The following is a 16,762-nucleotide window of genomic DNA, read 5'->3' as shown; positions in this document are numbered from 1 at the left end:
TGTAACCAACTAAGCCACCCAGGTGCCCCTGTTAAGGTTTTTTTTAAAGTGTTTTTTATGTTTTGATCTGGAACCATTTCCCTGGACTAGTTTTTGCTAGGCTTTTCTGTTAGTGGCACCAGAGATACATAATTTTTGGCATCAGTTGTCAAGAGTGTTATTGAATATATTTTTAAATATCACTTAATAAATATATATTTTCATTTTTCATATTACTATGTAAGTTTTATTTCTTGAATTCTTTTTTATTGAAGTATAGTTGATATACTGTGTTACATTAGTTTTAGGTGTACAACATAGTGATTCAACTTCTCTATACATTATGCTATGCTCTATACAAGTGTAACTACCGTCAGTCACTATACAATACCAATGACCAGTATATTCCATATACTGCATCTTTTATCTCTGCGACTTATTCATTCTATAACTAGAAGCCTGTATCTCCCACTCCCCTTCACCCATTTTGCTGATCCTCACACCCTCTCCCCTCTGGCAGCCTTCATTTCTTTATATCTGTGGGTCTGTTTTTTGCTTTTTGTTTGTTTAGATTCCACATATAAGTGAAATCATACAAGATTTGTCTTTCTCTGTCTGATTTATTTCACTTAGCATAATACCTTCCAGGTCTATCCATGTTGTCGCAAATGGCAAGATCTCATACCTTTTTTATGGCTGAGTAAAAGTCCTGTGTGTGTGTGTGTGTGTGTGTGTGTGTGTGTGTACACAAACCACATCTTTATCCATGCATCCACATTTGGGTTACTTCCATATCTTGGCCATTATAAATAATGCTGCAGTAAGCATAAGGGTGCATGTATTTTTTCAAATTAATGCTTTCATTTTCTTTGGGTAAATAGCCAAAAGCTGTAGCTGTCCAGGTTTCCCAGCACCATTTATTGAAGAGGCTGACTTTTCTCATTGTGCATTCTTGCCTCTTTTGTCATAAATTAATTGACCACATAAATGTCAATTATTATTTTGGGGCTGTCCTGTTCCATTGATCCATATGCCTATTTTTATGCCAATACCATACTGTTTTGATTATTACAGTTTTGTAGTATATCTTGAAATCTGGGACTGTCAGCTTTGTTCTTCTTTCACAAGGTCGCTTTGGCTATTTGGGGGTCTTTTTTGGTTCCAGACAAATTTAATATTGTTTGTTCTAGTTCAGTGCAAAATACTTTCTTTTTTTAAATTTCTTAATGTTTATTTTTGAGAGAGAAAGAGCGTGCGTGCGCAAGTGGAGTGGCAGAGAGAGAGGGGGAGAGACAGAATCTGAAGCAGGCAGAGCCAGACACGGGACTCAAACCCATAAACCACAAGATCATGACCTGAGCCAAAGTTGGACGCTTAAACGACTGAGTCATGCAGGCGCCCCATAAATACTTGGTATTTTAATAGGGATTGCATTGAATCTACAGATTGCTTTGGGTTTGAACTATTCTTAATCATACATTTTTCGACAAAAATTCTGCATGGTAAAAACTGGGTCACTTTGTTTTAAACAACAGCACTTTTGACACCAAATGTATGGGGTTTTTCCCTATATCAGTCAATTTTTCAACTCTCTGGACACCAACTGGATGTCCTATAATTTCGATTCAATTCTGAGATAAGTACCTGGAATTAGTGCAGACCTCCAATTCTGCCCCCTCCTTCATATGCCAGTCTCAAGTCCTGTATTTCTGACCAGTTGGCTATAAATGTAGGGTTCCCATGACCTCCTCTTTGGGTTTGACAATTTGCTAGATGGCTCACAGAATTCCGGAAGGCACACTATTTACTGTTACCAGTTTATTTTACTTTATTTATTTAAATAAATTTATTTTTTAATTTACAACCCTAGTTAGTTAGCATATAGTGCAGCCATGATTTCATGAGTAAATTCCTTAATGCCCCTTACCCATTTAGCCCATTCCCTCTCCCAAAACCCCGCCAGCAACCTGTTTCTTCTCTACATTTAAGAGTCTCTTATGTTTTGTCCCCCTCCCTGTTTTTATATTATTTTTGCTTCCCTTCCCTTCTGTTCATCTGTTTTGCATCTTAAATTCCTCATGAGTGAAGTCATGATATCTGTCTTTCTCTAATTTTACTTAGCATAATACCCTCTAGTTCCATCCACGTAATTGCAAATGGCAAGATTTCATTCTTTTGATTGGTGAGTAATACTCCATCGTGTACATATACCACATCTTTTAAAAAAAATTAATTAATTAATTAACTTTTTAATTTACATCCAGGTTAGCATATAGTGCAGCCATGATTTCAGGAATAGATTCCTTAATGCCCCTTACCCATTTAGTCCATCCCCCCTTCCACAACCCCTCCAGCAATCCTGTTTGTTCAAGAGTTTCTTATGTTTTGTCCCCCTCCCTGTTTTTATATTATTTTTGCTTCCCTTCCCTATCTTCATCTGTTTTGTATCTTAATTCCTCATATGCGTGAAGTCATATATTTGTGTTTCTCTGACTGATTAATTTCGCTTAGTGTAATACCCTCTAGTTCCATCCGCGTATTTGCAACTGGTAAAATTTCATTCTTTTTGATTGCCGAGTAATATTCCTTTACACACACACACACACACACACACACACACACACACCCCACATCTTCTTTATCCATTCCTCCATTGATGGACATTTGGGTTCTTTTCATACTTTGGCTGTTGTTGATAGTGCTGCCATAAACATTGGGGTGCATGTTCTCCTTTGAAACCGCACACCTGTATCCCTTGGATAAATACCTAGTGCAATTGTTGGGTCGTAGGGTAGTTCAATTTTTAATTTTTTGAGGAACCTCCATACTGTTTTCCAGAGTGGCTATACCAGTTTGCATTCCCACCAGCAGTGCAAAGAGATCCTTTCTCTGTATCCTCTAACAATGTCTGGTGTTGCCTGAGTTGTTAATGGTAGCCATTGTAGCAGGTGTGAGGTGGTATCTCATTGTGATTTTGATTTGTATTTCCCTGATGATGAGTGATGTTGAGCGTTTTTGCATGTGTCTGTGAACCATGTGGAGGTCTTCTTTGGAAAAGGGTCTATTCCTGTCTTTTGCCCATTTCTTCACTGGATTATTTGTTTTTTGGGTGTTGAGTTTGATAAGTTCTTTATAGATTTTGGATACTAACCCTTTATCTGATATGTCGTTGCAAATATCTTCTCCCTTTCTGTCAATTGTCTTTTAGTTTGCTGATTGTTTCCTTCTCTGTGCAGAACCTTTTTATTTTGATGAGGTCCCAATAGTGCATTTTTGCTTTTGTTTCCCTTGCCTCTGGAGACATGTTGAGTAAGAAGTTGCTGTGGCCAAGATCAGAGAGGTTTTTGCCTGCTTTCACCTCGAGGATTTTGATGGCTTCCTGTCTTACATTTAGGACTTTAATCCATTTTGAGTTTCTTTTTGTGTATGGTGTAAGAAAGTGGTCCAGGTTCATTCTTCTGCATGTCGCTGTCCAGTTTTCCCAGCACCACTTGCTGAAGAATATCCGTTGGATATTCTTTCCTGCTTTGTCAAAGATTGGCTGTCCATATGTTTGTGGGTCCATTTTTGGGTTCTCTATTCTGTTCCATTGATATGAGTGTCTGTTTTTGTGCCAGTACCATGCTGTCTTGTTGATTACACCTTTGTAATACGTCTTGAAGTCCAGGAGTGTGATTGCCTCCAGCTTTGGTTTTCTTTTTCAAGATTGCTTGATTCGGGGTCTTTTCTGGTTCCATACAAATTTTAGGATTATTTGTTCTAGCTCTGTGAAGAATGCTGGTGTTATGTTGATAGGGTTTGCTTTGAATATGCAGATTGCTTTGGGTAGTATTGACATTTTACCAATATTTTTTCTTCCCATCCAGGAGCATGGAATGTTTTTCCATTTTTTGTGTCATCTTCAATTTCTTTCATAAGCTTTCTGTAGTTTTCAGTGTATAGATTTTTCACCTCTTTGATTAGATTTATTCCTAGGTAGTTTATAGTTTTTGGTGCAATTATAAATGGGACCGATTCCTTGATTTCTCTTTCTGTTGCTTCATTATTGGTATATAGGAATGCAACTGATTTCTGTGCATTGATTTTATATCCTGCGACTTTGCTGAATTCATGGATCAGTTCTGGCTGTTTTTGGTGTAATCTTTTGGGTTTTCCATATAGAGTATCATGTTGTCTGCAAAGAGTGAAAGTTTGACTTCCTCCTTGCCTATTTGGATGCTTTTTATTCCTTTGTGTTGTCTGATTGCTGAGGCTAAGACTTCCAACACTGTGTTGAATAACAGTGGTGAGAGTGGACATCCCTGTTGTGTTCCTGATGTCAGGGGGAAGCTCTCAGTTTTTCCCCATTGAAGATGAGATTAGTAGTGTGTCTTTCATATATGGCTTTTATGATCCTTCTACTCCTATTTTCTTCAGGGTTTTTATCAAGAAAGGATGCTGTATTTTGCCTAATGCTTTCTCTGCATCTTTTGAGAGGATCATGTGGTTCTTGTTCTTTCTTTTATTGATATGATGTATCACATTGATTGTTTTGTGGATATTGAACCAGCCCTGCATCCCATGTATAAATCTCACTTGTTATGGTGAATAATACTTTTAATGTACTGTTGGGTCCAGTTGGCTAGTATCTTGTTGAGAATTTTTGCATCCATGTTCATCAGGGAAATTGGTCTGTAGTTCTCCTTTTTAGTGGGGTCTTTATCTGGTTTTGGAATCAAGGTAATCCTGGCTTCATAGAATGAGTTTGGAAGTTTTCCTTCCATTTCTATTTTTTGGAACAGCTTCAACAGAATAGGTGTTAAGTCTTCCTTAAATGTTGGGTAGAATTCCCCTGGAAAGCCATCTAGCCCTGGACTTTTTTTGGGGGGGGGAGATTTTTAAATTAAATTTAATTTTTTTAAGACTTTTTTTTTAAATGTTTATTTAGTTTTGAGAGAGAGAGGGAGAGAGAGAGCACGAGTGAGAGAGTGGCAGAGGAGACACAGAATTTGAAGCAGGCTCCAGTCTCTGAGCTGTCAGCACAGAGCCTGATGTGAGGCTTGAACTCACGTACTGTGAGATCATGACCTGAGCCGAAGTTGGACACCCAACAGACTGAGCCACCCAGGCGCCTGGGAGATTTTTATTACTAATTCAATTTCTTTACTGGCTATGGGTGGGTCTCTTCAAATTTTTTATTTCTTCCTGTTTCAGTTTTGGTAGTTCATATGTTTGTAAGAATTTGTCTATTTCTTCCAGATTACCCATTTTATTGGCATATAATTGCTCATATTCTCCTATTATTGTTTGTATTTCTGCTGTGTTGGTTGGATCTTTCCTCTTTCATTCTTGATTTTATTTGTTTGGGTCCTTTCCTTTTTCTTTTTGATCAGACTCACTTGAGGGTTATCAATTTTGTTAATTCTTCCAAAGAACCAGCTTCTGGTTTCATTGATCTATTCTACTGTTTTGTTTTTGTTTTTGTTTTTGTTTTTGTTTTTGTTTCAATAGCATTGATTTCTGCCCTAATCTTTATTATTTCCTGCCTTCTGCTGGTTTTGGGTTTTATTTGCTGTTCTTTTTCCAGCTCTTTAAGGTATGAGGTTAGGTTGTGTTTCTGAGACCTTTCTTCCTTCTTTAGGAAGTCCTGGATTGCTATATGCTTTCCTCTTATGACCGCCTTTGCTGTGTCCCAGAGGTTTTGGGCTGTGGTGTTATCTTTTTCCTTGGCTTCCATGTACTTTTTAATTCCCTCTTTAACTTCTTGGTTAGCCGATTCATTCCTTAGTAGGATGTTCTTTAATCTCCAAGTATTTGTTATCTTTCCAAATTTTTTTCTTGTGGTTGATTTTGAGTTTTGTAGTGTTGTGGTTTGAAAATATGCATGATGTGATCTGCATCTTTTTGTACGTGTTGAGGGCTGAATTGTGTCCCAGTATGTAATCTGTTCTGGAGAGTATTCCATGTGCAGTGGAGAAGAACGTATATTCTGCTGCTTTAGGATGAAATGTTCGGAATATATCTGTTAAGTCCATCTGGTCCAGTGTGTCATTCAAAGCCATTGTTTCCTTGTTGAGTTTCTGATTAGATGATCCATCCATTGTTGGAAGTGGAGTGTTGAAGTCCCCTACTCTTATCAATGAGTTTCTTTATGTTGGTGATTAGTTGATTTATATATTTGGTTGCACCCACATTTGGAGCATAAATGTTTACAATTATTAGATCTTGGTGGATAGACCCCTTAATCATGATATAATGCCCTTCATCCCTTGTTACAGTTTTCATTTTAAAATCTAGATTTTCTGATATAAGTATGGCTTCTCTGGCTTTCTTTTGGCGGCCATTAACATGATAGATGGTTTTCCATCCCCTTATTTTCAATCTGAAGGTGTCTTTAGGTCTAAAATGGGTCTCTTGTAAACAGCATATAGATGGATCTTGGTTTCTTATCCATTGTTACCCTGTGTCTTTTGATTAGAGCGTTTAGTCCATTGATGTTTAGAGTGAGTACTGAAAGATACAAATTTATTGCTGTTATGTCACCTGTAGAGTTGGAGTTTCTGGTGTTGTTCTCTGGTCCTTTCTGATCTTTGTTGCTTTTGGTCTTTTTTTTTTTTTTTTTTTTTTTGTCTTTTCTTCCCTCAGAGAGTCCCCCTTAAAGTTTCTTGCAGGGCTGGTTGAGTGGTCATGAACTCCTTTAATTTTTGTTTGTCTGGGAAACTCTTTAAGTCTCCTTCTATTTTGTATGACAGCCTTGCTGGATAAAGAATTCTTGGCTGCATGTTTTTCCGATTCAGCACATTGAATATATCCTGCCACTCCTTTCTGGCCTGCCAAGTTTCTGTGGATAGGTCTGCTGCAGACCTGATCTATCTTCCCTTATAGGTTAAGGACTTCTTTCCCTTGCTGCTTTCAGGATTCTTTCCTTGCCTGAGTATTTTGTGAATTTGACTATAATATGCTTTGTTGATGGCTGGTTTTGTTGAATCTAATGGGCATTCTCTGCTTTCTGGATTTTGATGTCTGTGTTTCCCAGGTTAGGAAAGTTTTCCACTATGATTTGCTCACATAAACCTTCTACTCCTTTTTCTCCCTCCTCATCTTCTAGGACCCCTGTGATTCTGATGTTATTCCTTTTTAATGAGTCACCGAGTTCTCTATTTCTTATATCATGCTCTTTTGCCTTAGTGTGCCTCTTTTTTTCTGCTTCATTATTCTTCATAAGTTTGTCCTCTCTATCGTGGATACGTTGCTCTGTTTCTTCCATCTTTGCTGCGGTGGCACCCATTGGAGATTGCAGCTCAATAGTAGCATTTTTTATTTCATTTTGACTAGCTTTTACTTCTTTTATCTCTGCAGTAAGGGTTTCTAGTCTGTTTTTAACCCCAGCCTGTTTTCTTATTATTGTGATTTTCAATTCTGGTTCAGACATCTTGCTTGTATCTGTGTTGATTAAGTCCCTGGCTGTCATTTCTTCCTGTTCTTTCTTTTGGGATGAATTTCTTCGTTTTGTCATTTTGAAGAAAGAAAAGGAATTAATAAAGTACAAAAAAAATTAAACAATTAAGAACAACAAAATCAAATGAAGAATGCTGGGTCGTAGGTGTGTTTTGGTCTCATTGTTGAAAGAAACTTGATAGATTAGAGAAAAGGGAGAAAGAGAAGAAAAGAAAAGAAAGAAAAGAAAAAGGAAAACATTTGAGAAAATGAATGCAATAAAATAGAATAAAATGAAATGGAAGTAAGATAGAATATAAAAAATTTACAAAAAAGTAATATAGTAGAAAAAAATTAAAAATCTTTTTAATAAAAATGGAAAATAAAAATAATTTTTTTCTCTTTCTGTATTCAAGAATAAGAAAAGAAAAAAAATTAAATAGTTGGACTAACAAACAGAGTCAAATATGATTGAAATTACATCCGGTTTCCCCTAGAAGTCAAACTATGAAGCACTTTATAGTCTGCAAACTAAGCAGGCAGAGAGACTTGTGTTCTTCAAGAGTGCGGTTGGCCCATTTGGGCAGGGCTTAGTGTAATGGCTCCATTCTCCACTAGATGGTGCTGCTTAGCTTAGTGGGGTAGATTGTTGTGGGTGTAGGTGTGTAGGGGCATGCATGGGAGGGGTGAAAATGGAGTCACCCAGCTACCCAGTCTCCAGTATCAGAACTCTGTGCTCTTCCCTACTAGCAGTCAAGCACCCCTTCTTTGTCTCTGGCTTCTGTCCATTCTCCGTTTCTACACTGTGTGTGACCAAGGCATCTGGCTGCCCGGCGGCACCTCCCTCCTGAGTTTTATCTCAGATGGGGCCGTGTTTCCCAACCCCTCATTTCTGTACTTATTCTCTGGGGGAGGGTCTCTCTCAGCAATGGCTGGGTGCTGGCCACCCCCAGGAACGTTCAGGAGACCGTGCCACTGCTGATGCCCAGAGACTGCAGCCAGCCACCAGCCCTTCCCAGAAAAAAGTTTGTGCAGTCATGTAGCAGCAGCATTTCAGGGATTACGGCAAATCACGGCACACATCTGGCACCAGGCTTCACCCTCAACATCCTGGCTCTGACACCAGTGAATGTGGCCATTCTCAGGGATCTGCTGGGACCTTTGCCTGTGGGGAGGCCACACTGCCTCTACCAAATGTCCTCCCAGTAGGGGAACCACCTCTCCCTGTGTGGCCCTCGGACCCCTCAGACCTCACACTCTGCCTCCAGGGATTTCCCCTTCCTACCAGAGCTCCGCCAGGTATTGAGCTGTGGAGTTTCAGACTCTGCGCTCCACCTGTTTATAGAGTCTTAATGGAATTTAAACCCTCTCCTTTCTCCCTTTTTTGTTTAGTCCCTGTGGCTGTTTCCACTGTTCCTTTTTCTCTCCAGCCGCTTTCAGGGGTGGGTGCTTTTCCTGTATTCCCCCACCCCCCGCCTCATATGCCTCTTCTCCCCAGGCAAAAACAGCTCCCTGTCCTCAATGGCTTCTTTCTCTCCCAGTTCGCCTCTCCACTCTGGATACCTGCCCAGTTGTGTGGTTCAGGTCGTGCAGATTGTTGTATTAGTCCTCAAATCAGTTTTCTAGGTGTGCAAGGTGGTTTAGTGATGATCTGGCTGCATTTCAGGTCCTAGAGACAAAAAAAACCTTCCATGCTGTTCTGCCATCTTGGCCCCTCCTCTTATTATTACCTATTTATTTAAAAAAAAATTTTTTTAATGTTTATTTATTTTTTGAGAGAGAGAGAGAGACAGAGTGTAAGCAGGGGAGTGGCAGAGAGAGATGGAGACAGAATCTGAAGCAGGCTCCAGGCTCTGCGCCGTCAGCACAGAGCCTGATGCAGGGCTTGAACTCACAGACCGCAAGATCATGACCTGAGCTGAAGTTGGACGCTTAACCAACTGAGCCACCCAGGCACCCCTACCAGTTTATTTTTTTAAAGACTGCAACTTAGTAACAGCCAAATGGAAAGAGACACAAAGGGCAAGGGGTGAAGGTGGGCAGGGAGGGGGATGGTATGCAGAACTTCCATGCCATCTCTGGGTGTTCCCCTCTGCTAGCACCTTGATGTCTTCACCAACCCCTGGTTTAGGGGTTTTTCATGGAAGTTCCATTATGCAGGCATGGCTGATTAAATCACTGGCCATTTATTGGCTATTGGTGATTAAATAAATCTCCAGCACCCTTCCCTTCCTGGAGATTGGGAAGTGCTGCTGAATATTCTAACCCTCTAATCACATCTTTTCCTCTGACTACCAGCTCACATTCTGAAGCTTTGTAAAGGCCTACCAAGAGTCATTTCATTAGCATAAACTGAGATATGAATGAAAGGGACTTATTGGGTAAATAACCAAAGATGCTTCTTTTACCTATATCATTCAGCAAAGAGTTTTAGAAGCTCTTGTGTCAGAAACTTGGAGGAAGACCAAATATTTATTTCTTATTATATCACAATATCACCTTAGGCGCTCAATAAAGAATTACTAACTGAATGAATTTATGTCATTGTTTTTGCTGTCCCTTTCTTATGCATAGCTTTTCTTTTTTAGTTTTGATTACTAGGATACTCTTTTCTAAGAGTGTATAAAACATCTTGAGGGGTTTCTGTATTTTTTACTTTTATAAAATTGAATATATTTGGCATATAACATTGTGTACATTTAAAGTATACAAGGTGTTAATTTGGTGTATTTATATATTGTAATATGATTGTCATTCCATTTTGAAACATTCAGAGGGTGTCAGTCTTTCAATTTTTTTTAATGTTTATTCATTTTTGAGTGACAGAGACAGAGCATGAGTGGGGGAGGGACAGAGATAGAGGGAGACACAGAATCTGAAGCAGGCTCCAGACTCTCAGCTGTCAGCACAAAGCCCGACACAGGGCTTGAACCCACGAACCTAGAAATCTTGAGATCATGACCTGAGCCGAAGTCGGACGCTTAACCAACTGAACCACTCAGAGGCCCCAGATGTCGATCTTTCAAATCAAAATGTATGTAAGTTTTACAGAGGTTGAAGGAAATTCTGTAATTACACAAAATTCTTACCACATTATTGGGGCTATTGAACCTTTATCTTCTTTGACCTTGATAAGGATTCCAAAGAAAAAGAATAGTTAGTGTGTGAGCCAGTGATATATATATATATAGTAGAATAGATAAAGTGTATTTTTGGCTGAGTGCACTAACAAGATGTATAACATCATTTTACTAAAGTTTACCAGAGTCTTGTTTGGAGATAGAGACAAGATTTGGTAAAGGTGATATGAGCCTCAAATTCCTCAACAACTGAAACCTCTAATGTTGGCTTTATCATTTTCTCCTAGGTGATATACTGTTCTTTTGGTGGAACATCCAAAGGACTGCACTTCAATAACTTAATAGTTGGACTTGTCCTTCTTACAAGAGGCAGAGATGAAGAGAAGGCAAAATGTACGTACTTTAATATCTCAAAATGATAATACTACATTTGTGTGCGGAATAATTTACCTGAAAATTCTGATGACAGTGAAAGCATTTGAGTTGATATTTCTCCAAAGAAGATACACAAGTAGCTAATAAGCACTTGAAAAAATGGTCAATGTAAGCTTATTAGGGAAATACATATTAAAGTTACAGTGAGATACTTCATACCTACCAGGATGACTAAAATAAGAAAGATAGGTAATAATTAGAGTTGGTGAACAGTGGAAAAGTTGAAACCCTCATATATTGCTGCTGGGAGTGTAAAATGGTACCATCACTTTGGAAGATTGTTAGGTAGTTCCTCAAACTGCTAAACATCGAGTTATCATATGACCCAGAATTCCACTCCAGTATGTTCACCCCAAAATTGAAAGCATGTATTCATTAAAAAAAAAAAAATGTACAAGAGTATTCATGGCAGCACTGTGCACAGTAGTTGCAAGATGGATACAACCCTGTTCTCCATCAACTGTTGCATTCAACATAAACAAAATGTGATACCTCCATATGGTAAAATACTTCTCAACAGTAAAAGAATAAAGTACTAATGCTGCAACATGGATGAACCTGAAAATATTATGTTAAAGTGATAAATGCCAGTCATAAAGTGTAGGCCACATGGTATGTAATTCCATTTATATGAATTGTCCAGATTAGGCAGAGGCATAGACACAGTAGATTAGTGATTTCCAGAGGCTGGCAGGGAATAGGAAAATGGAGAGCAGCTACTAATGAATGTAGGGTTTCTTTTTGGGGTGAAAGTTTTATTGAAAATTTCCCAGGAGAAGTAAAGAAACCATTTACTTTGAAGATTCCTAGGTTTTAACCCTTGGCCACCAGATGCTGGGTTTTCTCTCTTCCTTCTTCCTTTTCTTTATTTTTTAATTTATTTTTATTGTTTAAATTTTCATCCATGTTAGTTAGCATATAGTGCAACAATGATTTCAGGAGTAGATTCCTTAATGCCCCTTACCCATTTAGCCCATCCTCCTCCCACATCCCTCCAGTAACCCTCTGTTTGTTCTCCAGATTTACCTTCTTCCTTTTCTTTTTTTTTCTTCTTTTTTTCTGTTTTTTAACATTTATTTATTTTTGAGAGACAGAGACAGAGCATGAGCATGAGCAGGGGAGGAACAGAGAGAGAGAGAGAGAGAGAGAGGGAGACACAGAATCCGAAGCAGGCTCCAGGCTCCGAGATGTCAGCACAGAGCCCAACGCAGGGCTCGAACCCACAAATTGCAAGATCCTGACCTAGGCCGAAGTCGGACGCCCAGCAGATTGAGCCACCCAGGCGCCCCAACCTTCTTCCTTTTCTAACCTGCCTTCTGACTGCTTCTCCTAAATCCCTCAGAATCTTCTTTCTTAATCCTAAATTTAGGCTGTTCTTTTTAATCTATTTCTTTTTTTATAGTTTTATTGAAGTGTAATTGACTTGCAATAAAATGCACACATATAAAGTGTGGACTTTGATAGGTTTGGGGACGTAATATACCCACATTATCACAGTTAAGATATCGAACGTATCCATGAACCAACTTGGAATTTAACTGTGATCCTGGCTTTTCAAATTAGCATTCCTCTGCCAACAAACAGATACTGTGGCTCCACGCAGCCAGTAATTAAAAATAACATTTGGGGGCATCATAAACACAAACATATTAAGTCCTTCCTTCCTTCCTTCCTTCCTTCCTCCCTTCCTCCCTTCCTCCCTTCCTCCCTTCCTCCCTTCCTCCCTTCCTCCCTTCCTCCCTCCCTTCCTCCCTTCCTCCCTTCCTCCCTCCCTTCCTTCCTTTTTTTTATTTTAGAGAGAGAGTGCTAGTGGGGAAGAGGGGTGGGCGGGGAGCAGGGAGAAAAGGAGAGAGAATATCTTAAGCTGGCTCAGCGCAGAGCCTTACACTAGGCTTTAACCCCACAGCCCTGGGATCATGACCTGAGCCAAAATCAAGAGTAGGCCGTTCAACTGACTGAGCCACCTAGGCACCCCTAAATTTTATTTTTATTTTTATTATACAATTGTATTAGGTTCCTAGGGCTACCATAACAAAGTACTGCAAACTTTTGTTAAGTGGCTTTTAAAACAACAAAAACGTATTTCGTAGTTGTGGAAGCTAGAAGTCCAAATTGAAGATGTTAGCAGGGCCCTGCTCCCTCTGAAACCTATATGGAAGAATCCTTCCTTTTTTCTAACTTCTGGTGCTGGTAGTCCTTGCTGTCCTTGGCTTGTGTGTGCATCACTCTTAATTTCTGCCTATCTCCTCACATGGTTTTCTTCTGTGTTTTGTCTTCTCTTCTTATAATCAGTCATATTGGATTAGGACTCACCCTAATGACCTTACTTTAACTTGATTATATCTGCAAAGACCCTGTTCCAAATAAGGTCACATTTGTGGATGCCGGGGTTAGGACTTTACCATCTTTTGGTGGGACACAGTTCAACCCGTAACAGGTAGTCAGAGCACTCCAGCAAATACTCCCCCTGAAGAAATCCTCCATGGGATGTGGGAAGGCAAGCAATGAAACCCCCTGGGCATTCAAAGGGATGGAATGTCTCCTCTATCTTTCTATCTTCTATCTTTCCAGATAAGGTTCCATTCATAAGTTCCTGGAGGTTAGCGTTTCAACATATCTTTGTGGGAGATGCAGTTCAATCCATAACAACAGTATTTCAAACATACATACAATATGTACATCCACCTGCTTTATTATTTCTTAACATTGTGTCATATTTGTGCTGGATCTTATTTTTTAGGAAATAAAGTATTACATCCAAAGTGAGGCTGTCTCTCTGTATCTCTCCATGGTCTCATTCCCACTCTTCCCTTTACAACTGTAACCACCCTCATGAATATAGTGATCTTTTGTTCCTCATGCAGGTGTTTCTACCTTTATGATATTTTATATACCTTTAAACGTATCTTCAGTTGTTTTGCAGATTTTAAACTTCTTAAACTTTTTTTTTAAGTTTATTTATTTCTTCTGAGAGAGGGAGAGAGAACACAAGTGGGGAAGGGGCAGAGAGAGAGAATCTCAAGCAGGCTCACAAACCGTGAGATCATGACCTGAGCACAAGTCAGATGCTTAACCAACTGACCCACCCAGGTCCCCCTAAACATTTTAAGTAAATGGTATATGATACAGATTATTTTATAATTTGCTTTACAATCCCAAAAATATTTCCCTGAATATTTTTTTAAGTTTATTTATTTATTTTGAGAGAGAGTGCGTGAGCGTCAGAGAGAGAGGGAGAGAGAGAGAATCCCAAGCAGGGATTGAGCACCGACATGGAGTTTAATTTTAGGAACCATGAGATATGACCTGAGCTGAAATCAAGAGTCAGATGCTTAACTCACTGAGCCACCCAGGTATCCCTTCCCTGAATGTTTTTGATATTTATCCATCTTGAAGCACTTAGTTCCTATATTCTAACTGCTATGTAGTATTCCATTGTGTGTGTGTATGTCAGTTTACCTATTTTCTTATTGATAGATATTTATCTTTTTTCCTCTGAGTTTTGCTATTACACATAATATTCCAGTGAACATTGTTGTTCTTGTGCACACGTATGAAAGTTTCTTGAGGGTGGAAGTCGAGCTGCTTAGAAGTTGAATTTCTAGGGATGCTTGGGTGGCTCAGTTGATTGAATGACTCTTGATTTCGGCTCACGTCATGATTCCAGGGTCATTGGGTCGAGGCCTGTATCGGGCTCCTTGCTGAGTGTGGAGCCTGCTTGGGATTCTCTCTCTTGCTCCTTCTGTCCCTCTCCCCCACTCGCACACACTCTCTTTTCAAATTAAGAAAAATTTTAAATTAAAAAAAAGAAGTTGAATTTCTAGCATACATCACTTTTCCCAGATTTTGGCAAGTTACTCTTTAAAGTGGTTGCAGTAATTCATACTCTCGTTAACAGTGTACAGTAGTTCCTGTTTCTCCCAATTTATTGCTATCACTTTGTATTGTCACACCTAAACATTTTTGCAAATTTGATGTGTTTGAAAAGATATCATATTGCTGTTTTAATTTGCGTTGTTGGTTTTCTTTTTTTTTTTTTTAGGAATAAATTGAATGATACATTGATAAAGTGCTTGGCACTAGTAATCACTTAGTAATATTTACCTCTCTCTTCCCTCTCTACTTCTGCCAGGGTATATTTAATCTATGGTAAGTTTAATTTATTCTTTCTTTCTTCTAGACATTTTTAGTCTTTTTGCAAGTGAATCTGGGAGCTATGTTGTACGGGAAGAAATGGAAAGAATGCTCCATGTGGTGGATGGTAAAGTCCCAGATACACTCAGGAAGTGTTTCTCAGAGGTATATTTAAAGATTTACATCATTTCATCCCTACCTGTTACAAAGTATTAACTCTTAGTTATATAATGAGCTTAGCTATGATGAATAGATGTTTATGTGTAGCATATTCTTGACATTTTTGTTTTTAATGGTTGATGTTTCAATTATTTGTGTGCTATTCTCAAAGGTCCATGACACTTAATACTGTTATATTTGTGAATCTTAAAATTTCCAGTTCTACTTTAAAGACAACTGTCTATACTTAGGGATAATAAAACACACTCACATTCTTACACCAATACATACACACTCACTGGTGATCATACGTGCCACTGCTTTTCATCTTATAGTGTATCATTGGCCTTAAGTCATTCTGTGACTCTCACCCATCAAGGTCTATTTTATCACTTACTTGACTCAGCTGATTTGCATAGTGAAATATTTGGGTGTGAAAAACCTGTCGTTTTCTTCTATTTTCATAAATAATATATTTTCATTATAGAAAAACAGTAGAAAATGTCTATCTTTAACAGAGAAAATTCTTTTTTTTTTCTTCCTTTTCACAGGTCTGCTAATATGGGAAATGCCCTAAAGATGGTAGAATAAAAAAACCCTTTTAGAATTTTCTGATGTTTTCCTGCAGCACACTCAATGCTGCATGATTCCTCATGGGTGGCTGTTTGAGCCACTTGCGTTTTACAGATATGACAGTCCCTCACTGCTGTGGGTTTTATTCATTTTAGTTTAGTCGCCTTCCTAACTGTAAAGGCCTTGATTGTCAGTACTCCAGCCATATGCATGTGTCTGGTTTTCATAGCTCTTTGGACTCTGTAGCTTTAGTTTTTCACTACTCTGGCTTTGAGTTTCTTCTGTGTTGATAGCACCTGGAGATTTCTGTATCTTGCCTTCAACTTGGCTGTACAGTTTTTAGTAGTGGTTATGGTATTATATTTTACTCCATATTTCTGTGTGTTTGGTGCAAAAGGATTGGCTTCCTGCACTGCAAGTTGCTGTGATAGTATTTCAGTACTTCAAGACAAGCTAGGCTATGGTTTTTCTCTCCAATAACAAACATTTCCTGTCCAAAAAAAGTAACCTAATCTTTGCAGGCCTGATTAATTGAATTTTTCACACAGATGTAAAATGCATTAATACTCTGTACATCTTGGAGAATGTATATTTTTCTTATTAAGTTTTATGTACATATTCCCATTTTGATGGGAGTTCAATGTGGCTAGCTACCCAGTTCTCCAAAATTTAGGCACAATAGCAGGTACATATATGAGATGATAATTAGTGCTATAGGGAAAGATTAAGTAGAATAAGGGGGATAGGTGGTGATGGGGAGGAGGTGGCAGAGTGTTGGCATTTTGTATAGGGTAGTTGGGAAAGGCTTGTCACATAAAGTGACATTTCAACCAAGAATTTAAAGGAAGAAAGATCAAACTATGCAGAAATCTGGAGGAAAACATTTTTTAAGAAGAGAATACAGCAAAGGCCTGGAGTTGGAGTGTGCTTGATATGTCCAAGGAGCAACAGAGGAGCCAAATGAGCTGGATTAGATTAAGAGACTC

The 16,762-nt window shown here is 38.7% G+C and overlaps 1 protein-coding gene across 2 annotated transcripts in view; it reads left to right on the top strand.

Moving 5' to 3' along the window:
- USP32 (ubiquitin specific peptidase 32) overlaps positions 1-16,762 on the top strand; it is a 238,615-nt gene that overhangs the window by 104,088 nt on the left and 117,765 nt on the right. For both annotated transcript variants that reach the window (XM_027034284.2, XM_027034285.2), the window contains exons 3-4: positions 10,763-10,868; positions 15,091-15,209. In XM_027034284.2, the coding sequence (XP_026890085.1) occupies positions 10,763-10,868; positions 15,091-15,209 (225 nt within the window). The remainder of the gene's footprint in view (positions 1-10,762; positions 10,869-15,090; positions 15,210-16,762) is intronic.

This window comes from Acinonyx jubatus, chromosome E1 (genome assembly GCF_027475565.1).
Source record: "Acinonyx jubatus isolate Ajub_Pintada_27869175 chromosome E1, VMU_Ajub_asm_v1.0, whole genome shotgun sequence".
NCBI classification, from domain to species: domain Eukaryota; kingdom Metazoa; phylum Chordata; class Mammalia; order Carnivora; family Felidae; genus Acinonyx; species Acinonyx jubatus.
The sequence above is the reverse complement of the archived record's forward strand: the minus strand, read 5'-3'. Positions and strand labels throughout refer to the sequence as shown.